This window comes from Anoplolepis gracilipes, chromosome 16, assembly GCF_047496725.1.
Source record: "Anoplolepis gracilipes chromosome 16, ASM4749672v1, whole genome shotgun sequence".
Lineage (NCBI taxonomy): Eukaryota > Metazoa > Arthropoda > Insecta > Hymenoptera > Formicidae > Anoplolepis > Anoplolepis gracilipes.
In genome coordinates this window covers 3,427,139-3,452,156 of record NC_132985.1, presented here as the reverse complement: position 1 = coordinate 3,452,156, position 25,018 = coordinate 3,427,139, and the positions used below count along the sequence as shown (strand labels likewise).

The following is a 25,018-nucleotide window of genomic DNA, read 5'->3' as shown; positions in this document are numbered from 1 at the left end:
CTGAAATTGCCAGAGTTGCGCTACTGTATACTGTATATACTGTGACTGTATATATGTACTGTGTCCTGTGTCTCTAGTATCAGGTATCAGACAGTAGAAATTCCGTATACATATTGTTATTAAAATTGTATCTTCGATTGTTTTTGTGTAGCCTAGAGTAAAAAAAGTGCAAAAATGAGTAATTCAACTATTTCGGATCAATCACTGATGGACAAGTCAATGAGAAGTGTTTTCGGTAAGTTATTTAACGTACGAGTTACTATTTTCTCAGCAGCATGGTTATGATGTGTGCAATGTTTATCCGATTATTTTTTAGTCGGGAATATCCCGTACGAGGCTACAGAGGAGAATTTGAAAGATATCTTCAGCGAAGTTGGACCGGTGCTATCCTTTAAGTGAGTATCTTATATTTTCTGTTATTCAATTAATTGCATTAACAAGCTTAAAATCGTTGAATCGTTGAAGTTTCCTACATATATTTTCAAGATTTTAAAACGCTTTAGAATAGTGCAATGCTCTATCGGTATTTTAAATATAAAATATCCAAGCCTATATATAAGTGGAATTTTTTACAAATGAATGAATATGTTGAATATAATTCTTTGACATTGGTCAGGTTGATACATTTTCTTTCTATCATCAAAGGATTCATTTGATTTTTAAGCTTGTCATGTAATTATTCTAATCTTTATAATAGCCAAGGAAATATATTGAGTATTTGCTCGTATATACAATTTCTCAATTGTTGTAGATTAGTTTTCGACCGTGAGACAGGCAAGCCTAAAGGATATGGCTTCTGTGAATATAAAGACCAAGAAACAGCCTTAAGTGCTATGAGAAATTTGAATGGATATGAGATCGGTGGAAGAACATTACGTGTGGATAATGCTTGTACAGAGAAAAGTCGGATGGAGATGCAGAGTCTTCTGCAAGGACAAAATACAGAGAATCCATATGGAGAGGCTGTTCAATCAGACAAGGCACCAGAAGCTATAAGTAAAGCTGTAGCATCTCTGCCACCAGAGCAAATGTTCGAATTGATGAAACAAATGAAACTTTGTGTGCAAAATAACCCGAATGAGGCACGTCAAATGCTTCTACAAAATCCTCAATTGGCATATGCTCTGCTTCAAGCGCAGGTTGTCATGCGGATAGTGGATCCACATACAGCAGTCAGTATGTTGCACAAGGCTAATCCTATTCCAGGTGTATTGACACCATCAGAAAAGCCAATTCAACAGGTCCAGCCACGAATTGAGGAACCGTGGACTCTACCGCGACCTCCACCAGCTGCTGTTAATGCTCCAGCACCCATTTTTGCAGGTAAAACAAAAATATATCTCAATGTTTATTTAATAATTGTGTGATTATTATTGAAGAATTATATTATATGATTACTTATCATTAAGATTTCCACTGTAACTATATTGAATTTATGACATCAGAACCAAGAAATCAAAAGAATTTTAATTTTGCGAAATTAGTAAAATATCCTGAAACTTTCTTTTTGATTCGTGAATTGATAAAGTTATAAATCAATTGTTGTAAAGTTTATTTTCACTGAAAATAAATCTTACAACAATTGGCCAAGATTTACAGCTATTAATTCACGAATCAAAAAGAAAGTTTTCGGAATATTTTACTAATCCATATTATCAAACATGAGTGGTCGCATTAAAAAAAAATTTATTTTAGTGTATTTTGCAAGAATAAAATTTATATGATTTTTCGTTTCTAATATCAGTATAATGTCAATAAAGAATCAAAGAATTTAATTACATTCAAATATTTAATATTTATCAATCTTTTGCATTACCATTTAGACTTGAAAGTAAGTTATGAATTAATGCTTTTATTCGATTTTATCATTTTTCATATTGTATCGTCACACATAAATTATGAAATCTCTATGATTACTATATTGGAAAAAGTTTCATAAGACTCAATTAAAATACATAGGTCAAGATGTGGATCTTCGATTAGATAGACCAATAGATCCACGCTTAGCTAGGATGGATCAAGATTTAAGAGGGCCTCCTCAAACGCAGCCCGTCCCAGTCAGCGCACCACCGGTGATACCAACTGCCACTACTGATCCAAGAGGGCCCAATACATTTAATATTACAGACAAGTAAGTGCGTTTCAGTTATTGAAAGATCAATTATAGATTTTGTAATTGAAAGAGCTGCTCTTTTTTACAGCACTCTTCCTGTGGAGGGAGTCGAGAGGTTTCATATATATATATATATATATATATATATTTTAATATATATATTTTATATATATTATATATATATATTTTAAATATATATAGGTTTGATTGCTATATCTCTCCTGTATTATATTAATATTATTTTCAGTTTTTGCCGTGATCCAAGGGCTGACAGATTTGGTAGAGATCCGAGAGATCCTAGAGACCCGAGGATGCCCATTGATCCTAGGATTACCAAAGCTAATCGTAAGTATTTGAAATTTTTTTCTTTTATTAATTATTATTATGTTTGATATATAAATCACAATTTCGTTAAATGCCTAAGTCTTTTTACAAGAATTGTATATTTAAATCGAATTCTTTTTTTTAAATCTCATATAACTTTCACTCCTCAGCGACTCCTGTCGCTCCGCCGGTTGTTCCGAGACCAGTTGCTGCACCAACCGTACCAATAGCAAGCCCTGTGACGGGCAACACGACTGGCTCCACTGCTGCGCTTTCACAGGCAAGTTCTGCAACATCGAGACTTATGGCTGGAATGTCTCCTGCGGGAAATATTCCCAGTGGTGCATCCGACCAGGAAAAGGTATATTGCAATAAAATAATTTCTACTCACAAAATGATAGCAACACTTTGCAAATTTCACATTTGAGACTTTATATATTTCCAAAATAGAATGTATATAGAACACAGAATAATATGTTTATATAATATCTTAAGTAAGAAATTAACGTTTAAGAAATAAAATATAAAAAATGGAAACAATCACACGAATATATGAATTTGATATCTTTACATTTCAATTCGATTTGTATTGCACACTAATGTACACTGTTCTATCGAATTCAATATTCATAATTCTTTTAGTATTAATAAAAAAATATTCTAAACGCTTATATAATACTTATGTCGTAAATAAATTGCTTTTTTATAGGCGGCTTTAATAATGCAAGTATTGCAATTATCAGATGAACAAATTTCGATGCTTCCACCTGAACAGAGGCAAAGTATTCTGGTGCTAAAGGAACAAATTGCGAAAAGTACTCAACGTTAACATGGTCTTATGTAAACTTCTAAATATTTTCAAAGTTGATATAATCTTAAAGAAATATGTGATGTATGATCAATATATTCTTACAAAACGCAATATCCGTTTTTCTTATTATTCTATTAATGATCAAACTTATACCTATAAGCTTATATTTAAGTTTTATTTCTCCATAGCCGCGGCATTTCTAAATTTATATCTATACTTATGTAGAAAAAGCGAAACAACCGCAAAATTCCTGAGTGACTTTTTTGTTAAATCATGTACTGCAAATTACTTTCATGATTTAATAGCAAATTCAGTTAAATTGCATTAGTGCGCACTATAGCATATAAAGATTATTGTATACAAATTTACATTGGCATAATTAAAAAAAGTAAAATAATTAACATACAAATACAATATTTTCTATTTGCTTTTAGTTCAATTTTGTGATTCACGCCTACTGCTTCCCCATTTACTCACGCATTAATAACGAAGTGCCGAACGGCATTTAGCTTCAAACGTGTTTATATCGCAAAGGTAATGAGGCGATATGCCTCTAAACATTGTAAAAGTTTTCAAATATATTATTTCATATAAAATAAATAATTTTAATTATTAATGAAATATATATTAAAAAATTTGGAATGTTTGCGCGGTGTTTAGAGATATATTACTCTATTACATTATGGATAAATCTGAAGCTAATAATAAGTATCACGCTCCTTAGTTACACACGAATGGTGTTTTAATGTGTGAGAAATATGTGGGAAGGCAATAGATATGAATCATATTATAATTATCTTAATGTTTTTTAATTTTAATTACTTATGTTTATAAATGTATGTATGCCTTTAAACCTAACCTTTAATGTGCACCAATGCATCTAAACTTTGCTGTAAGTAAAACTTAAAATAACATTATTTTTTATTAATTATGAAATCATAAATTTACAGTACGTTAACATTACTTCTGTCTTCTTCAGGATTTTTAAATTGATATAAACCTTCTTTTATCAAATGAGCATAAAAGAGTTCTTTACACATTTTGTCCTTGTATATTTCTGCTACTATGCTATTCCCATCTACTTCCTACAATCATAATTAATTTGAGTTATTTTCATGAAAATTTTGTTAATATATTAATTTTAAAAACACTTGCCTTAACTCGAGCTACAACTGTTTGATTATATATTTCATTTAACTTTGATGCTAATAAAGTAGTATCTTCAGAGACGAAGTCTAATCCCCAAAATGTACATTTAACAACCATAGTGGGTAACTCTAGCCATTCTTCTTTTGGTGTATGTAATCCGTGGTTACTGGAACTTATTTTTGTGAATTTTTATGAACGACTTTTGTATTGTGTAAATCAAACATATGAATCAGCAGTATTAATATTTTACCTAGACAATAAATCCAATACTTTGTGTTCATGATTACCATAATCAACATAATACAGTGAGATGATCTGTTGGTGAAGAGAGTCTGGCATTTTTTGACTATTTGTGATGACGCATCTATACCATATGTCATCAGAAAACTTCGTTACGCATGGAGTATCTAAGAAAGATTATAATGTTTAAGTATTATATCAATAATTTCACTATATATTGATTATACAAATTGTGTATTTATTTATATAGTTATTTATTTTACAACAGACTATTAAGAAAGATTACTTACTTTTTTCAAAAGATTCGATTAACGGTTGGGCATAAGCATTAATTTGTAAGTCTGACATTATGGCTTGGTATTGTAGATAATATTCATAAAATAGCTAAAAAATAAATATATATAAATTAGGTTAATATTTTATATAGACGTTTTTAATAATTGATGTAAATTCACATATGCCTACATTAGGAAACATGACATCATTGTTTTCAGCTAATTGCGCAAATGAGGTAGTGGGATCTTTATTGCAACATAGTATTAATTCAATATACTCTGTTTCTTGTGGAATTGTCAACTGTTTATATGCATTGAAAGAATCATTTTCTTCTTCGTCTGAGTGTACTTGTGGCGTTGAACAGGCATTTAACTGTTTGTCCAACGTGATTGCATCCATCCAGGATATATTTTCAAAATCAGTCTGTTTAATAGATTCATTAAACGATTCAATTTTCAAAGGTTCTATTTCTGCAAAATTACCACTAATCACATTCTCACTGAATGTAACATCCTGTATATATGTTTCTGATAAAGATTCTCTTGAAGCATTAGTTGTACATAGTTCGTCATAATCATTTGTCGTCTTCTCATTAATAATAATGTCTCTGTTGGTAGAATCTGATTTTAAGTCTTCACTTTCACAATTTTCTGAATCATTCCACTCCTTATGTTCAATTTTAATACTCATATCCATATGATTCGCAAGATACAACAGTAAATCACATTTCCATGGCCGCAATAATGTTATTGATACCTACAAATAACAAAAATAAAATATTATTGTATTTGTAAAATAGATCGCAGTAAAGAAAATCGAAAACCTTTGTCTATATAAATATAATGTTTAGGGTTTATATTTATAAAAATCGCTTTCCGATATGCGTAGAAATAACTTACAATTAAATGTTTAGGTTGTCGCTGTAAAATAGATACTTTGCATTCATGATCAACGAGAAGTGCATGTATTCGATCTAAATCATGTAACATCCATTTACCATTTGAGATTCCCTATATTTGTAGAAAAGAGAAATTTAAAAAGATTTTTTATAAGTCAATATATATGAACAAAGAAAATTATAATAAAAATTAGTATCATTAAAAGTATTCAATTTTGAAAGAAAATTACATTACCGGTTTTAGTCCGCTAATGATACATTTTGTGGATTGGATGGGAATATGTCCTAATCTAATTTGATCCGTCACATACTCTTTTTCACATACTTCTACATTACCATAGTCGACAAAATCCACCTAAATACAAAAATACATAGTTTAAATAATATGAAAACAGTTATTAGTATAATGGATTATCTTTATTCTTACCATCACTATACTTCCTAAATTTTCAACAATTCGGCCTCTATACCATTTTTTATTATGATGATATTGGGCAATACATAATTCTCCCGCCTTCCATATTTTCTCCTTGTTTATTTTAATATCTTTACAATGACTTTGCAAATCAGATTCTATATAAGCAAGTAAATCAGCATCTAATAATAAATCATATGAGAAAAAAGCACGAGTAAGTAAATAATAAAACAATAAATGTTGTATGTATTGCGTAATAATATAAATAATATATAAATATAGATATAAATCGATGACTGTGATCTCGTTTCTCCTCAAAAGGGAGAACTCTACATTTTGATTATTTTTTTATTATTAATTACATGAAAGCACACAACATACTGTTTTTAGGATGTAGATATACAGTGCACTTGTTGTCCACATATGTGGGTATTGCATGAAATACTTCTTCCTTTACTTCTGTCGGTGGTAACCAATTATAAAACTTCACTGCACACTCGGGTGCATTTATCAAGTCGCAAATCTGATATTTGTTGCTTAATTTGATTATTGCATTCATAAGTGAGTTTTGGGCTGATAAATTACTCTCATTTGAAATTGTTTCGTCTATTTCACTGTTAGACTCTTTGTTAAACCACTTTACTTCTTTTTCTTCGGTCAACATAAATTGATGATCGTCTTTTAACTGCTGTTTAAATTCAGCAGCGAGAATTGAATCCGTCTTTGCAAAGTAACTATTGAGAATTAAAGATATTATTTTAGGTTTAAATACTGTGTATGAATTAGTTGTTTTATATATAAATTAATTTATTTAAATACTTTTTAATGGGTAAAGCGACACCCTGTTCCACCAACATTCTGTTTACAGAATTAATCTCTATTTTAGTTGGCGCCAATGGTCCTGGTATTTTGGCTTGTCTTACCCAGAGTTCAACAGGTATCACATTGTTACAAGCTTCTTCCTGAACCTGAAACAAGATATCAATAATTCATGTTTTTAATTGTTTATATTTTCGATCTTTGCTCAATTCAATTTGCAATTAATATCATTTCTGAAATTTGAAAAATAAATTTTTATACTTTTTACAACTTTTATCTAGAACTAGCTTAAGAGCTGGAATCAATTTGATCAGATTATTATTACAAGTTTATTAAAATAAAATTATTAACGTCGGCAAAAACATACAATTATTACTGAATACGTATTATTAATACAAGCCGAATTCAAATTTGTTATTTAGCATTAAATAGTTTTTAATAGCTCATAATCAGAATCCATTATGAAAACGTGAGATAATGTGTATAAATGTTCTCAAAAAAAAGAAAAAAATATATTAAAAAAACTCACCGGCTTAGTGATGTAATATTTGCAAAATGAATTTCCCTGAATAATATGAGACAGTATTGTACAGGAAAGCGACGGCCACGTGGATGATCCACCGCACGGCAAAATACCAGCCAGCTTCACCTTGAAGCAATACGTTGGTTCTTTCACGAATTTCATGTGTAGAATCTGTATATCCTTCATCGTCACCGTCTCCTCGATACCCATGTCGTAGAAATAAACCAATACATCCGTCGAGGATTTTATTTTTAAGATTTTTGCACGAAAGTAAGATTTATCTTTCGCGGAATACACGGCACACAAAGCGCCTTCGCTCCAATTATCTGAGGATTCGGAGTAATAATTATCGTAGAATTTTTGCATATTCAATATCATTTTCGCGTTCGACTCTTTGTGCTCCGTCTGCGCGACGTAAATACAGTCCGGTGTGATCACATTTTGTACGCTCACTTCCACCTTAAAAGGATCTTTAATAGTCTCATTTTTTTCGACAGGTTTCTTCTCGTCGTTTTCTGTTTCGCTGTACGAATCATAGGAATCTTGCATAAATTTCTCCGAAATAAGAGCACGTCTATTGGTGAGCGATGATAGATTCTTGAACAATTTATTATTTTTTGATGATTTGCTGTATTAAAAAGGGAAAAACAATGATCTTGATAAGTCAAAAGTTCCATCTTTAATATCTTTAAATAATGTTTTGCGTCAAAAGTTTTACACGTGACAACTTTACCTCACTTGAAACGCGTTGACAACGCCTGCATGTTTTAATTGTCGACTAATGTCAATATTATTGACATACATACAAGCGCTATATCCGTCTTTTATCTCTTTTCGATAAGTTATTGTTACGTGTCTTGCATTTTTGAAAAGTTTTGTTAGCATGAAGCGGGCCTCCGGTTTCCAATTTCCATCAGATTCCGGCATTACATGCATTAACGATATCTTTATGGCCTGAATCAAAGGAAAAAAAGATGAAAATTGTGTGTATCGTCCTATAAATATATATAAATAAGATAAAAAGAAAAAGAAAGAAACCAATTTACTTGTGCATTAAACATGCTGGTGTACACATGCGGAATCGCTCGTAATTCATTGATGTTAAAAAATCTAGTGTATCCCCAATCTACACAAAATACTTTAACTTTATTTTTATTAAGAATGTCAACAATTTTGCCGCGAACCCATTTACGTTTTGCCAATTGCACAGCGCAAGGTAAATCTTTTTGAGGTATATCAATCATTTTCGTCAAATTCTCTTCTTTATAATACTCCTGTAACTCATTTTCTAGTTTTAATAATGTATTTTTTAGTTCAATCTTGCTAACGTAAATTGTATCCGGTGATTCAAAGTAATTAATAGAAACTTGTACTGGTACTGCTGTCTTATTTAACGAAAGTTCTTCTTTCTTATATACATAAATGTTTGCCGATGGTTGTGAAGTTCTCGAACTGTCCAAACGCGCGTAATCCAAAGTTTTCATAAGATTACACATCGATTGAGGACCCATGTTATTATCCTCCTTCCAGACAACACAGAGATCTACGTACAACATGTCAGGAGTAGAGTTAATGATAGATATCAAACAATCAGCTCCTTTCGTCAATTTCATAAAATCGATTATGCTCGCATTCGTCCAATGGAGATTCTTGGGCATTAGACCGTATAAACAGCATCGAATCGCCTGTGGTGGCAATTCTAGAAAACATTCGGGAATGTTTCGTATTCTCGAAGTCGGTATATCACATTCCTCGTAGCCGTAGTCTAAGTAAGATATATCGTATAAAAACGTCTTGTCATTGGTCGTGTTCACCGCGTTCACGCGTCCTCGGTACCATTTTTCACTATAATTCTTCTGTTTAACCATGCACATGCTATCTACAAGTAACAAATTATCGATGCAAAAAAGACAGCAAAATCGCGAGCAAAGTTATTCTTCAGACGCACGTACCTGGCTCGAACTTAATCAGCGATTCCATTGTCCGTTCGTCGTCTCCGTATTGCTTCAAATTCTTTTCCAATTGTCTGAATTCTGATTTCGAAGCCACTTTCCGGACGAAGAACAATGACGGATTAACAACGTGCGCCATTTCTACTTTACACTTGGAATTGCCTTGAGAAAAAAAAAATTCAATTTTTAGATCAAAGACTATAATATTGGAAAAATTAACTTACTTTCTTCTTTCGAATCGTCCTTCTTTTCGTATCCTGCTTCCATTTCTTCTGATTTAATGGATATCGTTGTCGATTCGCTGTCTGATTTCTTTGGTAATGGCAGTTCTTTGTAGAGCTCTGTAAATAGCGTTTTGATGAGCGTTTTGTTTTCAATTTCACAAAAATTGTAGTTATATCTCCAAAGTCAAGATTTTATTAAAATAATTTAAAAAATAATTAAAAATATGATAATGGAAATAGATATAAATTTAATGTTAATAAATAGTTTGATTATATTTAACACAGTTTCCGTACAGAGCTAAACAAATCGCCGTCGCTCGTCACAATCACTTCATTACTCACTACTCACTATCGTTCGCGTGTATCGTTTACCGTCTTCTGTCTGTTTGTCGACGTGTTCGACCGGAGTTTTTTTTGTTTCACAATCAACCTCTTGGTCGTCAATAATAATACATGCCAACAAAAGAAGGGAAAGGAAACAACAACACGCAAATTCAAAATATATCCGAAGCTAAACATAACGCAGACCATCACTAAATCATTATTATCAGATCTTTACTATTATTATTAGATCCCCACAAAAATTTTTAAAATATATTTATTAAAAAAAATTAGATTAGACGAAATAAAGATTAGTTATATGTTGTGATCGAGTATTTTCTGGACGATCGACGAACAGAGCGATCCATCCGCGCTCTTGTTGCAGGACTTCTCCGCGATGCAATATATGCAAAGGATGCAATATATGTCATTTAGTCTAGCGCGGGTCTCTGCATCCGGTGCCCAATAACTTTTGCGACTTCTATTTGGTAATTGATAATTGATCGTACCGAAAGTGTGCCGCGGGTCAATTCCATCGGCCAAATTAACAAGCAAAAGATATTCACGATTTTTGTGAAATTGAAAACAATCATGAAACGCTATTCGATACCAAAAATACCAAAGACACTTTAAAACAATACGAAAGAATAGGAGGTAGGCTCCGAAAATTTTACTCAAGGTCGGGCATTTGTCCCTGTGACAGACGACCGCAGAGCGTCACGTCATAATGTATACGTATTAACTATTATCTTCATGCGTAAGACATACGGATGAAAAGATTTAGAGAACGAATTTTTAGCCAAATTGAAACTGCGATACATAATAAAATTGAAGATGCTTTTACTTGTACACGATTTCTTCTGTAGAGGTGACACTATGTAATTCTTTGGTAATTCGTCGGTTCGCACAAGACTGTATAACGATATTGGCGGCATTTCGATCGAACAATGATTTTCCATGGCTGCGACGATCGAATTATCGAAGGTAAATCTGTTAAAAGAAAAATACATTGTTGCACTGTGAACAGAATTCATTAAATAACTACTAGCATTCATATATACGATAAAAGTAACATATTTCTCGTAGAAAAATATTACACTCTAAATATAAAGTATGAATTTCAATATTGAGACCGACAGATGCATTTGGCGAAGTATTTCTGTCATTATTAAAAAACGGAACGTCATTTGAAAAAATCGCGCGTCAGCAGAAAGAATCATACCTATCTATGCTCACGTGACAATATAATTTAACGCCTTTTAATTATTTTCTTGGAATTTGTCATCGATTACTCACGTTCCTTTACAGCCCGCGTCTTTATACATCAAGTGACAAGGCAAGTCCGTTAGATCCTTCAAGATATTTATTGCGTTTTGTATGTCCACCTTGTGAAAGCTTTGTTTCACGTAAGAAGCCATCTAAACAAAATAATCATATTTAATTTTAGCTACAAAGATGTTTGTTTGAGAGTAAATTAGACAAAGTAAAGTAAATTAGATAACGTAAGATTGAATTTAATTCAATCTTTCACTAAACTAATTGCCTTCTGTCTTTTTTATATTTATCAAATTATTTGTTTTTTTTATGATTATTCACTACATTTTATCTAATTATCAATAATCAAAAGAAGCAGATATAAAATTTGAAATCCATCAAGCAGTAAAATATTAACGTGATTTTATCGAAACAGGTAGCAGACGAATATAGGCTTCTCTATAAATATGTTTTATTTCCGAAGAAAAACGTACTTGCAACGTCATCGTCAATCTTTCCTCCTGCGATCGAAGCTGTATATTGATGTTTTCTAAATTATTCTTGAGAGAATCATAATGTTGATGTAATTGCTTTATCAATTTCGCCTCCATGTTTTGAAGAACGCCGTGTAGATACGCGAAATGTTGAGTGATTTTCGTTTCTATATCATTATTTTCCAGCTCGTACATGTTGGATGTTAACATTGATTCTTCTATCTTCTGAAATACAAAAGACCATTGATGTGTTAATTATATAGGCCCAATACTTCTATATCTGAAGTAAATAAATAAACAAAATATTTATATATATATAATATTTTACAGCTATTCATATTAAGGCTTGTTTAGTATTATTTAGTTAATTTTATAGAAAATTGAATGAAAATAAAGAAATAAATCCAAAAAATCAAATAGAATTTTCTCATTAAGTATAGCAGCTTTTAGGCACGTATGAAAAAGAAAAATTGGATGCGCGAACGTCGCGGAAATATTCACTGATAATACATGCATTCCATTCGCATAAATAGTTTGATATATGGAAAATGTTATTACGAGGGTGCGTCCCTCGGAATGGAACTCGCATTCGCGAGTTTCCTCACGAGTTTCATTCAAATTCGCGGAAGCCGTGTTGCCTTAGCAAACTCTTAAGTCACTACTTTGCTCTCGAAATGAATCGGCGGAATCAACTGCGAGTACAACATTACGCACTAACGCGTCAATTTGTAAAAAAGTTTTTTTTTTTTTTCGTCACAACTACTCGATTATTTTTCCAATAATGAATCAACGAATTCTTCGTGCAACTGCATGTTTGTATAAATACATCTATTTCAATACGAAATAAACTGAGACGTCTCATTTGCAGGTTCTTTCATTAATTGATTTTTCAACAATTGATTTTTCTTTACAGGAAGTATAATAATTCTCTGCAGATTTTTTAGGCGCGTCGATTCAATCAACGACGTTGATGTTGTATCAACGGAACATTAATTAACAAACGCGATAAGAATAAGCAATCAACTATTCAATCAATTTTTTTCAATATGCAATCTGCAATAATAATATATGCGCTTCGAGAAGTGTCATCGTGCGCTTTCGAATTGCACCGGAAAGAGAATATGTGAAAATATGTCGTTGATTGACGAAAGTGTAGCTCAATTCAATGGCAATTGAGATGAATGACTGCAGACAAAGAGGGATTGCGCTCGATCGAAACGCGGAGAGAAAGCGCGAACCTTTGTTCTAGATGCGCGACACAATCAATTCATTCGTAGCGAGTCGGACCATCAGGGACGAATGCATATGGAAATCGTTAAAAAGTTTAAGTCAAGGGGTGGCTTGCAATAATTTTGTTCATAAACAATCATTTCAAATCATATATAGAATAAATATATTTTTTTTAAATCTATTTATATATATATATATATATATTCGCGAAAATACTATTCGCTACAAATATCAAAACAATCGCTATTCGTTCTGCACGACATCAAGCTAACAATGAATATTATTTTGTCAGAGATTAATCGTTAATTAATTGCAGATAAAAGTCAAGCATTATTTTTTGATATGAGAAAAATACTGAATTTTAAATTCAGCCAATTTTCTATCTCATATGTAATACCTTTTTTAGAATAAAAAAAAAATTAGATGGAAAACATGTTTTTATAGTTCGTCGAAACGCATCCGCAAACATTGATATGCCTCTCATTTCTGATTCATATATGACTTATCTCGCGCGATTTTACACAGGTTTATTGAACGAGGACGATTTGATTCAACAAGCCAAAAGAGACTTGTTCAGCTTGCACGAGGACGTCGTTGTTATTGCATCTGACAGAAGGTCGACTCGCGAGTCGCTTCGAGAAGAATCCCTCCGCGAAGGGAAAGAGACTGGGCTCCTCTCTCGTCGGAGCGGAGATTGTGGAACGGCAGGGAACTGTATACCGTTTGTACACGAGAGACTAATACTATCTGGCTTCACGAGCTACCTTTCCTCAGTCTTTCACGTCCCGAGCGACCGGTCGCACAGTCGAGACGACAGACGCACGTTCCGTTCGCCGACACGAGTATACTCGCGTGCCTTTTCCTTCCGTTCGCCGCGAAGAGAGTTGACTCGACGCGAAGGATACATGCAATTCGAAGATGCGTCCGCGATCGTAGCTCTTGCCAGTGTCAACACGGAGGCGCGGGTCGTAAGGGTGGTGCGTGGACCTGCCGAGGAAAGAGGGTAAAAGAAGCGGACGAGGGGAGGAGGAGAGGCATAATAAAATAATATGAAGCTCCTCTGCGTGGCGATTGTCATCGCGAGTGTAGCGTTTCTCTTGACTATTGTTGGTGAGTCTTCTTCTTGAAATTTGACATTTTGCTGCCTCCGAAATTTTCCACGTGAAAATTGGCAGCGAGCTATCATCGAAAAGTCTCATTAATCTTTTTTCAGACTTTATGGTTACTTTCTCGTTCATCTATTTTTTTTTTTTTTTTTTTTTTTTTTTTTGCTAGCATAAATTATTACAGCGTCGAGCGAATGAAGAGTGCACGCGATGTCGAAGACGTTTGCGAAGGCCAACCGTCGTGGTCTCTCTTTATAATTAAACTGTTGACCGACTCACGAATTCATTTTAGTCGGATGAATTTAATTTGCCCTCGCGTTCTCGAGCAAACCGCACCGATATCCATTCGTTTAACGGTCTCTTTCCAAAATACCCTTTGACTATTTGCCCAGCATAATTAACGTTGCGCGACGAAAGCATTAAAAGGAGTTTCCTCTTTACGGATGATTTATCACAACATTTAAACAAGCTTGTGCCGTTTCTCCGCAAAAGTGGGACTCGAATTGCAAATCGCAACGATATGTCCAGAATGATTTTTCCATTTATCTTTGTTTGCATATATGTATTCTTTTCACCTGTCTATCTGCTTATAATTTTATAATTAACTTGAAAAATTAAACAGACACACATATAATACGTCAGGAAACTTTTTAGTATCTCAAAAAATATTATTTTTTTTTGAGGTACTGAAAATATTTTTTTTTATATATATCTAATATGATTTTTTTATTGTATTGCAAAAATCAATTTTTTTTCTATTTTTATTCTATTAAGTCTCATACTTTAGATATCTAGATAGAATTGGAGACAAAATTCTATTTTATAATAAAATACATTTATTTCTGTCTATATATCTTTATATAAAATTTCTATTTTATAATATCTATTTTATAAAAAAACATTTAAAGAATTAGAATACATATATAATTCATATTAGCTAATACGATTCATATTAAATAATACATATATAATATTCATATAGAATTCATATCCGAATGTATATCAAAATGCATGGCATATAATACAAAATGAAATTTTGTTCCATAAAATCTATCGTGAATTGTAAATTGTATAATTTAAATGTTTATAATTTGGTCATTTTAAAAATTGATAACACTAAAAACAAATTATCCTTCGTATAAATTCTGAAAAGGTTTTTTTTTAGTTATCGAGATAACTTTTAGAAGCTTGTATATTCGCTATCGATATGCCACTTTTAAAGATTTGCATATTTACTAAATATAAATGTGCATATTAAACCGGGTCAGAATGGCAAACACCGCATATTTAGGTTTTAAGAGACATCGGAGATAATCGATGATAAAAATATAAGATTCAATCAGTGAGTGAGAAACTCGAGAACATCGTCGACCACGATCTCTTAGCCACTTTTATTTCCGTCATTTACGATGGCAATGTCCATGAGTCTCGCGATTCCTTTTCTTTCCTCTTTGCTCAGATCTGTCTATTTATTTATTTACGTGCTCTTCTCATCTCTACCTTGATATCACAGTATAACGGACAATAAAACGTTTCATGTACTAAAAAGCAATAATTGTACTCATACACGTGTATCGCAAAAAGTTTATGGAAAAGGCAATGCGTGGCTCCATGCTTCTTCTCCCTTTCTCTCTCTCTCTCTTTCTCTATCTCTTTCTCTCTCTCTTCTTTTTTATTTTTATCATCCCTTGGGCATGACATCGATCGAACGACCGACAGCAAAAGGACAGCAAAAGGAAAAAGGGGAAAAGTCGCGTGACTAAGACCAGAACACATCGACGGAAAAGTAGAAGAGGCGAATGAAAGTAACACGGCGGGATTTTTCTGAAAACAAACCCCCATTCACCGGACATCGTCTCAATTACTGCTCGAACATTCCTCTTTCCAAAGACGAATCCGAAGAAATCTCTCCCTCTGTTTTGCGAGTTCGTCATGCTCGTTGCGTACGACAAAACTGATAACGAAATCCCGATAAAAAAAATAGTCGGATTAAATGGAAAAATTAATAGTGATACAACTACAGTCTAGCCCTTATATATTGTCGGAGTAATTGATGATTGGATAAAATAATTTGCCAAATTTCTCAATCAAGTCTAATAAAAATTAACGTCATTAAAAATCGAAAATCGGGAGTTATTTATTATTATATTATTTATTAAATAACTCTATTTTTTATTTTTAATGACATTAATTTTAATTTTTTTTTTTTTTTTTTTCGTTGCCGTTGGAAAGTACGATATCCAGGTACGCATCTCAGAGTATGTGAGATGAAATCCCTTACACAACAGCTGTTCCATAGGGGAAAAAAGTGATTCGTCCCGTGATCGATTTGAAAGGCGTATTACCTCGAGGAGCTTTACTCGCCGGCGATCTAGATAGAGAAATCCTATCCCCGCTCAAGGATCTCTCAACCTCGTTCTCTTTAAGGATGATTAAGTAGATTCACCTCCGTGGGTTCGTGAGTGACACGAGAAGAGATCGAAAGGGTAATGATTAATCAGGCCACGCATGGAAGACTCTTTATGAAGGATTTTCAATTGTGTTCATCAACTCTCTTTTTTAGCTACTATCTACTTTTATAAATCTCTCGGGATGTTTGCAGTCGCATTTTCTGTCTCTATCGCGTAACTGCATGCAAAAATCGCGTTTTCGCTTCACGTGCTAAAACACGTGGATCGCTATAAACTGCAGCAGGTCGCTATAAACTTCTGAGTCTTTCCGATCGAATAAAAATTCGCACGCTCTAAATCACTGTATATCGTAAAGCGTGTATGCGTTAAAAGCGTACGTAATACGACTAAACTTTTTACGAGTGTACGATGCAGAGAGAAAGATTTGTTCGCCTACGAGCACATTCATCGGCTTTGAGATATAAATATCAAGAAATGTCCCATTTATATCTGATTCGCATCGCTTTGTTTGTCTCGCTTATAAAAAACCACACCAACGCAAACGGGATTAACTCTTCGCGAAAATAATCGTCGGGGTGGAAGAAATCTCGGTTTCGAAGAGGAAGCGGATCCCGCCATTATCCGATTCGCATAATTTCCTTTGTATTCTTTGCGATAATGATGTCTACGATTGTATGAAATAATATAGAACTGACTCAGCATTTGTTAGAAAATTTTTGCGAATTCTAGATTAAAGACAATTAATTGTGATGTAATAATTTTTCTTATTCATCGTTCGTAGCATCTGTCAAGATTTTGTATTGATTTCATAATTTATTGAGATTCCAGGATGTATACGTATTCCACGTCGCACGATAAAGTTGTAAATTCCATACGTCTTTATATCTTGGCTGTTTATTATACATCTGTCAGTATAATAATCGCGTTCCTTCACACGAGGTGCGAGCTTCGCATAGTGCAATGCGTAATATCTTCCGCTGCGCGAAATGCTCGGCGACGATAATGAATAGGTAGTATATCGCGCAAGAATAATGTATTACTTTGCGAATGCGGCTCACATACCGCACATATATATTATGCTCATTCGCGAAACGATCGTGGCACTTGTCGAATTATAAATTGATAATAGAGATCAAAAAAGGTCTTCCAAGATGCTTTGACAGATGCAACAAAAAAATCAACGCAAATTCCATTTTATAGAAACTAACGCAATTCTTTAATTCGCAACGTTAAATTACAGCGGAAGATATGACACTAGAAATAAAAAAAAAATAATTACTATTGCGAGGCAATAAAAATTTTAATAGACAAAATAATATACAGATTGTTGCGTTAATATGCTGCTCTATTGGCACGGGCTATCACGGCCATCGATTCCATTTCGACATCGCAACGGCAACAATAACGCGTACACGCACACAATCCAATTCCCAGCTGCTGTATATTCGACACACGTATAAATGCAACATATACGCGCGTGTAAAGGCAGGCACGTGTATTAACGATGACGACGACAGGCTTGCGCCACGCTCTTGGTCGCGAGATCGAGCATGACAATAAAGCCGCGGGGAAATTTGAAATCGTGAGCCGGGTTATGAATTAAGTTCCTTTCCCCTCCCGCTTCGCACGTTTTACGACGTGCAAGTGGGAAGAAAAAGGCGGTCGCTCCCTCTTTACCGCGAACTCGCGAGAGTTAGATTAGTTAGAGAGAAGAATATGTTGCATTTATACGACGCCACAAATCGACACTCAAAAAAATATTTTGCTAATATATAGATAGATTTCTAGATGTCTCGATTCAAATTTATCGCTACCTGTTTGAATATTGTTTGTCACGCATAGAATTTATAGCAGCAATATTCTAGCAATACCTCTAGAAAAATTTAGATCCCATTGCCAAATATTAATCACAAATATAATTGTCCTTGACAATAGGCCTTAAAGATAAGTATCGCGGAAAAATTTTCCGTCTAAATTACATTAATAGTACAGATATAAATTCTGTCTCTGTCATTTAAATTGATTAAGTGCAAAATATATGTAGTATCACAGTATTTGCTAATAATTTATCTGTTTCAGTTAATTTTTTACACCTAGAAAATTTTTGTTCAAGTTGCAAGATCATTTTTTTGAGTGGACATGTACGATCGAAAACAATTTGGAACAAAGTACAAGTTACTCTTATAGAAAAATTCCTTATCAAATTATCCTTTTATATATATGTTTCTTTAAAAAAAAAAAAAAAAAAAAACGTAAAATTTTCACTCATTTTCTTCCTAAACCGTCCTCGACTGAAATTGAGCAGTCTTCGTATATAAAACCTATATGTAGAACATGAAACGAACGAGGGAAGATTATCGCTCTTTGATTCTCCTCCCCGGCATATTACTTCTCGTGTGCAAATTTCATTTATAGTAATACGTAACGTGGTATTAACGGCAAAAAGAATGCGCTCCAATTATTTCTCCCAGGATCTCCGTCCGTCCGCGCGCACGCTACAAAGAGAGAGATTTATTTCTATTATACAGTCCTATATACGTTTGCGCACATACATATTTCATCTTTTCATCTATCGCAACGAGCGGGCCAGCTTTGAAATACCCGTGTGTGTCTGTGCGCGCGCGCGCGTGTGCATGTGCGTGTGTGTGTGTGTATGTGTAACGATCGATGATACCGTTGCAAATATTATTTTATGGGCGTCGACCAGAAGCGTGCGCGCGCGCGCGCGCGCACACAGTAGCGAACAAGAGGGCTCGGCTCTCTCCCGAGGTGTCGAGATCGATGCCGGGTTCGTGATTGCTGTCGAAATCAGTTAGAGGAGTTATTCATTTCGTGCGCCACGGCAATGCACCTAATAAACATATTCACGACGACTTGCCCCGGCAAACAATTGTGAATATGAATAAGCGACATTACCCCGCTCCTCCTCCCTCCTTTCTCCCCGCCCGCCCGCCCCCCCCCCCTCCGCCCTCGTGTGCGACGCATATTATTCATGGTAATTATTAGCAATAATTAATCTGTAATCATAATAGGTAATATCGAGCTTTCATTATTACTACCGCGGTATATATAATCAATTTAGAATTTATAATGAAATTTTTTCGGCGAGAGAAGCACGTGTATATATTCGCGTGGAGCTTGGCGCTACTTGATCGGACGTGATCGATTAATTGAAATAGCATTTTGCTATTTCAACAATGATTCGACAATGACGACGGCAAAATGATCTGGGAGGGAGAGCGGACGCTCGAAGGCGATGAATTTCGAAACGTTTCACCGCGAAGATTAGCCGCGCCACTCAAAGAAGTAATCTATGATCTCACTACGCCCCGCTGTTTGTAATCCGGCATTTTGTTCGAGGCGGTTTACTTAAATCCTCTGCTTATATACCGCGCGATAGAGATAGCTGGCTTCTCCAAAGAGACGAGAGAGGCGAGCACCCGGGCAACAATTTACGGACGCGGAACAAATGGAATTATAGTAAAAATATATCCGAGTCCTTATTTATTACGTTACTTTAGCGTTCGCTAAATTATACTGTAATAGCCACAACAACTCGGTGTAATCGCTATGCAATGTTATAAGCTCACGTTCGCGCAATCGTGCGGACGGTCTTTTAGCGTAATTGAGATTTAGTAAAATGAAGAAATCAAACTGCGAATTTAAGATCGTATCAACATTATTCTTAACATATCGACTTTGTTAGAGAAAAGAAATTTAATACCGTTCTTTAATTTCTTATCTATAATGCGTCTACACTTGAAAAAATATTTTGCTAATGTAGATAGATTTCTAGATGTCTCGATTCAAATTTATCGCTACTTTTTGTATCTGTTAGAATATTGTTTGTCACGTATAGAATTTATAGCAGCAATATTCTAGCACTACCTCTAGAAAATTTAGATCCCATTGCCAAATATTAATCACAAATATAATTGTCCTTGACAATAGGCCTTAAAGATAGGCATCGCAGACAAATTTTCTGTCTAAATTATACTAATAGTACAGATAAAAATTCTGTCTCTGTCATTTAAATTGATTAAGTGCAAAATATATGCCACAGTACCACAGTGTATTTGCTAATAATTTATTTGTTTCAGTTAATTTTTTACACCTAGAAAATTTTTGTTCAAGTTGCAAAATGATTTTTTTCAGTGTATAGTACGATTTTATTTTTTGACCATCCTGTATTGCAGGCTACTGTTTCGTGAAACGTTTGTATAGAGGAAGAATATTTTATCTCTTCTACAACAATCGCCGTGAGAGAAAATTGGAAAAATATATACCATGCTGAAAATCTCGCGAAAGCTTTTCCTCGGTGAGATGAGGACCCCAAGAGACTTCGCCTCTCTTCTTCATAACCATAGCTTCCGCTCGATGTCGGTTATCAATCACATGTAATCTCTCGTCGAACAAATCCTTTTCGTATCTGTCAATGTGATCCTCCTCGCATCGTATCGCGCGTATCGGAAATCTGCATCGGAAAATGCGAGCCATCGTATCCAAGGTCGCGCTCAAGCTCCGGAAAATCAAGTTTGTCGCGCGTTAACGAATTCGCGAAAATATATTCCGATTAATCGAATCATAAATTTACACGTGACCGAAAACTGGACCGATTGAACCGAAGGAATGATCTCTCAAACCGGCACGACAGCCTTAATGAGACTTTCGCGATCAGCTCGCTCCGAGAACGTCGATCAAGGGTCTGAGTCATGGTTTTAATAGAGCGTAGTAGCTTTGATATAAAGCAGGCGAGTATGTAACGCTATGTACACAACCCGAGCGTAACCCGAGGCTGCACTTTTTTTTTCTTCTAAATCCCGCGTCTTTTCGCACAGCTAGCCTAGATTGCCGAAGGAAGGGCCGGAAAGAGACAGTACGTTCCGTTTTCCAGATCTGACAGATGAAAACGCGTGCTTTAACGTCGTCCGCGGAGCTCGCGATCACGCGTTACACACAGGTGAAAGGAAAAATGCATTATTTCCCCTCCCACACGAGCGGCATATTTTTCTGATTGCATCAAGAGGTTACGTGTGTTACACCGTGCGGATACGATGCATTTCAGTTACGTGGAGAGCGTCGACAGAAAACGAAGAGAAAGAGAGAGAGAGAGAGAGAGAGAGGAGAAGAAAAGAGACTCCGCGCGGACAAAGAGATGCAGCATCTAGTCGGATGCGATATTAAGGTACGTCGATCACGGCGGACATTTACCAGAGCATTTGTGGAGTAGGTCGATTCCGACCGGTTTATCTGGCGTTAAACTGGTTGTTTAAATCAAGCCCCCTAACCACACACTCACACATCTTTATTAATTTGTCAATTGCTCCAGATTAATCAAATGTGTCTGAACAATATTTGCGTGATATTTGCAACTCGTGATATAAGTAAGATTTATAGCGAGCAAGCTAATTTTTTTCTGATTCTTTTTGCCATTTGGGTCCTATATGAGTCCAGCAAGATATATACAAGAGTCCACTTTTCAAGTTCTGAGAATCAACCAACGACTCGCGCTCTCACTAGTCATTGTTCATTGTTTTACAACGTTATTTACCACGATCGCATCTACGCAACTTCCCTTTCATCTCCTTCAACTGACTTTGCCTCTGGTTTTTATCATTCGAGATGGCCGAATAAAATAACGCAAAGTTGCCCCAGAAATAACGTAATAATGACGGGTTTAATTAATGACTGCAGTTAATTATATTTATCAACCATTTAACCAAAATATCCTCATTTAATCGTCTCTCTGGTTTTTCTTCCACAAGTATCGTAATTAGTGGATAATGATTTTTACGATTGTCGTGCATAATGCTCCAATTTGTTGATAATTCTTTTTTTTTTCTTACGATTCTCACAGTATCTCCTACGAAATAATCACAAAAGAATTGTTAACGAAGGTAATTAAAAACTGGCTTTACGACGGAGAAAGGCCTCGACTCTTTTGTCGGCAGAAGGCCTTTTGTCCCATTGAACGAGGACTATATACATTTTCGATTTACCCTATTATATTACGCATTACAAGTTCCGGCATCGCAACGATACGAAAAGCCGTGAAAAAAGTTTGGACGCCTAATACGAGACGCGCACGTAATGTAATTTTCAATTGAATTATTCTGACTGCACAAGAGTCTCGCATCTCGGAGAAATGCGTATCTCCGTGAAGGACTCTGCGAGAATTGATAATGCACACGACGTTCATAAGTTCTTCTTCGTGAGAGTGTGATAATTTTGCCGACCGATCGATATCCGAGAGATGAGAATATGAGAATTTAATTTCGCACTCGCGACCAACGCGAATATGAAAGCACGTCAAGTTACCTACTTTCACACAAAGTGTGTGTGTGTGTGTGTGTGTGTGTGTGTGTGTCATCTCATCCTCTCGCAGAATAAAGGCAAAGGGTTAACGTGCATAAGAACCACAAGCTCTTTCATTAACTCATTTCCAGTCTCGCGGCGAGCTCTTCTATTTCCTCATCCGGCCCGTCTCTCTCGTATTTTCCGCGGCTTTTCTCAAGCTTCTCTATTCGCTTTCCTTTGACGTTCTTCCTCGCGCGCTTTCTTTCCCGTTTGCCTCTTTATATCTCTTCTTCTGTCCGCTCTCCTCGCTGAGAACGGTGGCTCTGACAAATTTCATAAAAAACACGGTCGTGCCCGCGACGGCGCCGAGACTCGACGAGATTATCCGCCGTAGAACGTGCGCGCTTGTGAGATTATTCCTGGCACCACGTGTCATCCTGACCTCACGTGTCAGTGTTTTTTATCAATAAATTCTTCGTTTCGCGAGTTCATGTAAATTTTTAATTCACTTGGAAAATAGTCCGATTATTTGAGAGAAAATCTCAACTCATATGATATAAATCGTGGCAATTAAAAAGTACAAGGTTTATTTTAAACTAATTCTATTAATTTGCGTTAAGAGCTCTCGACCTCCAAAAATGTTATCTCTGCGAGAAATAGTACATTTTCGCATATTAGATTGCCGCGATGACGAGAAGAGCTCAGAGGTTATCAAGACGACGGGAGTGCATTCTGTTTATAAGTAATCCGATTAAGACTCCCTCCCTCCCTCTTTCTCTCAGTCTGCCTCGCGGATGTTCTTATTAATCCTATAAAACTGAAGTATACGTGTAACGAGCGCGCAAACTTGAGGAAATTAATATTACTGACGAGGACGCACGATAAATCAACTTTTACGACAGAACTCAAATAAACGTCGGACGAACTTTAAATTAAAGCTTCTATAGTTGCAGGTCGCAGGTCACCTTCGGTTCTTGTTCCTTCTCTCCCCCTATTTTTCACAACGACTTCATCCTTTACCAATGTTAATCGGATTTTTTTTCTCTTCTTTTTAATTAACTCGTACGCGTTAACCTCGATAGATTATCTTATTCTTGCAAAGAGTAAAGAGATACTGTTCATCGCGATAATAAATCGTCAAGTATAAAGCAGTATTCCCGGTCGTACCGATGCTCCAAAATGCATGAAATTAAAGAGTCCGAGATGGTCCGGTATAACGAAGATGTCGTCCTTGATTCGCGTGGTCCATCCTCAAATGCGTATCTCGTGGTTGTTATTAACCTTTTTGAATCGTGCTTTTTTTACTCATCATCGAAAATTAATCATTGCAAAACTTTACGACGCGATTGCCTTGAACCGGTGAGGATCCCAAGAAAGGCACGATTGCAATCTATGGACGTACGATCGGCTGTTCTTATTGTCGGTAATTTAGTTTCGACAGAAATAAATATCACGATCACCACGACCATAAAGAGTTATAAATACAACCAAGTTGGATTAATAAATGGAGCGGGTAAATTTCTCTGCATCAGGCATAAAGTAATGAAATTGCGTCAAACTTGTAGATTTTCTGATTTTCAAACTAAAGGCGAATAGTTTTTTTTACAGACTTTGATATAAATTGTAAGTAAATTCGAGACAAGCTAAAATATATACTGTTCAAGTTTACTTTAAAACTTAGAGAGTGACACTTGACACGTCATTTCTTTGAATATATCTACGCGATTGATTCTAATGTAAATAATTAATTAAAATGATTTTGATTTTCATATACGTACCCTTTCTTGAATTTTCGCATGCGATTAATTATTTAATAATTAATGTACCAATAATTGTACGCACGTCTCCATCATTATTTCGTGTTCAAACAGAGGCAGCAATATATTGTGTCGTTAGCAGCCGATTATAAAGTTCGAATATCGATAATATTCTCCATATCGGCGGAGCAAAGTATATTATGCAGCAGCCGTACAACTAGTGTAACTTGTAAGTAGCAACCGTCAAAGTTATAACGTGAAAATTACAATCCCCATGGCACGATTATGTATACGTAACGGCATACAACACAACGCGCGCGTATATTAATTCGCAAGCGGACCTATTCGCACGCATGTGAATCATTTGTGGATTTCCGCCGCGCAATATTACGCACTTTCATTCA

The 25,018-nt window shown here is 35.0% G+C and overlaps 3 protein-coding genes across 5 annotated transcripts in view; 2 read left to right on the top strand and 1 right to left on the bottom strand.

Annotated features, from left to right (window-relative positions):
• The first annotated feature begins 52 nt into the window (after window positions 1-52).
• Window positions 53-3,359, top strand: Cstf64 (cleavage stimulation factor subunit 2 CstF64). 2 transcript variants are annotated; one of them, XM_072908787.1, is made up of 8 exons: window positions 53-235; window positions 317-395; window positions 752-1,323; window positions 1,960-2,131; window positions 2,202-2,228; window positions 2,361-2,458; window positions 2,608-2,798; window positions 3,147-3,359. In XM_072908787.1, the coding sequence occupies exons 1-8, from the start codon at window positions 175-177 to the stop codon at window positions 3,264-3,266; spliced, it is 1,320 nt and encodes a 439-aa protein (XP_072764888.1). In that variant the 5' UTR covers window positions 53-174; the 3' UTR covers window positions 3,267-3,359. The 2 variants fall into 2 exon arrangements, with proteins under 2 accessions (XP_072764888.1, XP_072764889.1); XM_072908788.1 differs by lacking the exon at window positions 2,202-2,228.
• The window catches only part of Qin (tudor domain-containing protein qin), a 141,186-nt gene continuing 119,020 nt past the window's right edge, over window positions 2,853-25,018 (bottom strand). The window contains exons 6-23 of one of the 2 annotated variants that reach the window (XM_072908770.1): window positions 11,814-12,038; window positions 11,362-11,483; window positions 10,910-11,055; window positions 9,745-9,861; window positions 9,521-9,682; window positions 8,615-9,447; window positions 8,302-8,522; window positions 7,575-8,196; window positions 7,046-7,194; window positions 6,608-6,960; window positions 6,239-6,408; window positions 6,047-6,166; window positions 5,813-5,923; window positions 5,103-5,669; window positions 4,928-5,021; window positions 4,648-4,804; window positions 4,400-4,569; window positions 2,853-4,329 (exon numbers count right to left, since the gene is read on the bottom strand). In XM_072908770.1, the coding sequence (XP_072764871.1) occupies window positions 4,193-4,329; window positions 4,400-4,569; window positions 4,648-4,804; window positions 4,928-5,021; window positions 5,103-5,669; window positions 5,813-5,923; window positions 6,047-6,166; window positions 6,239-6,408; window positions 6,608-6,960; window positions 7,046-7,194; window positions 7,575-8,196; window positions 8,302-8,522; window positions 8,615-9,447; window positions 9,521-9,682; window positions 9,745-9,861; window positions 10,910-11,055; window positions 11,362-11,483; window positions 11,814-12,038 (4,476 nt within the window). In that variant the 3' untranslated portion in view covers window positions 2,853-4,192. The remainder of the gene's footprint in view (window positions 4,330-4,399; window positions 4,570-4,647; window positions 4,805-4,927; window positions 5,022-5,102; window positions 5,670-5,812; window positions 5,924-6,046; window positions 6,167-6,238; window positions 6,409-6,607; window positions 6,961-7,045; window positions 7,195-7,574; window positions 8,197-8,301; window positions 8,523-8,614; window positions 9,448-9,520; window positions 9,683-9,744; window positions 9,862-10,909; window positions 11,056-11,361; window positions 11,484-11,813; window positions 12,039-25,018) is intronic. The other variant, XM_072908771.1, reaches the window with a different exon arrangement.
• The window catches only part of LOC140674883 (uncharacterized), a 52,952-nt gene continuing 41,722 nt past the window's right edge, over window positions 13,789-25,018 (top strand). The window contains exon 1 of the mRNA XM_072908790.1: window positions 13,789-14,153. Coding sequence (XP_072764891.1) covers window positions 14,093-14,153 — 61 coding nt within the window. The 5' untranslated portion in view covers window positions 13,789-14,092. The remainder of the gene's footprint in view (window positions 14,154-25,018) is intronic.

Excerpts from the sequence above, each read along its gene's own strand:
- Cstf64 (XM_072908787.1), top strand. The coding sequence starts at position 175 with ATGAGTAATTCAACTATTTCGGATCAATCACTGATGGACAAGTCAATG. Across the intron at positions 2,229-2,360 it reads CCTGTGGAGGGAGTCGAGAG|TTTTTGCCGTGATCCAAGGG; the intron begins GTTTCATATATA and ends TATTATTTTCAG. Across the intron at positions 2,459-2,607 it reads TAGGATTACCAAAGCTAATC|CGACTCCTGTCGCTCCGCCG; the intron begins GTAAGTATTTGA and ends TTCACTCCTCAG.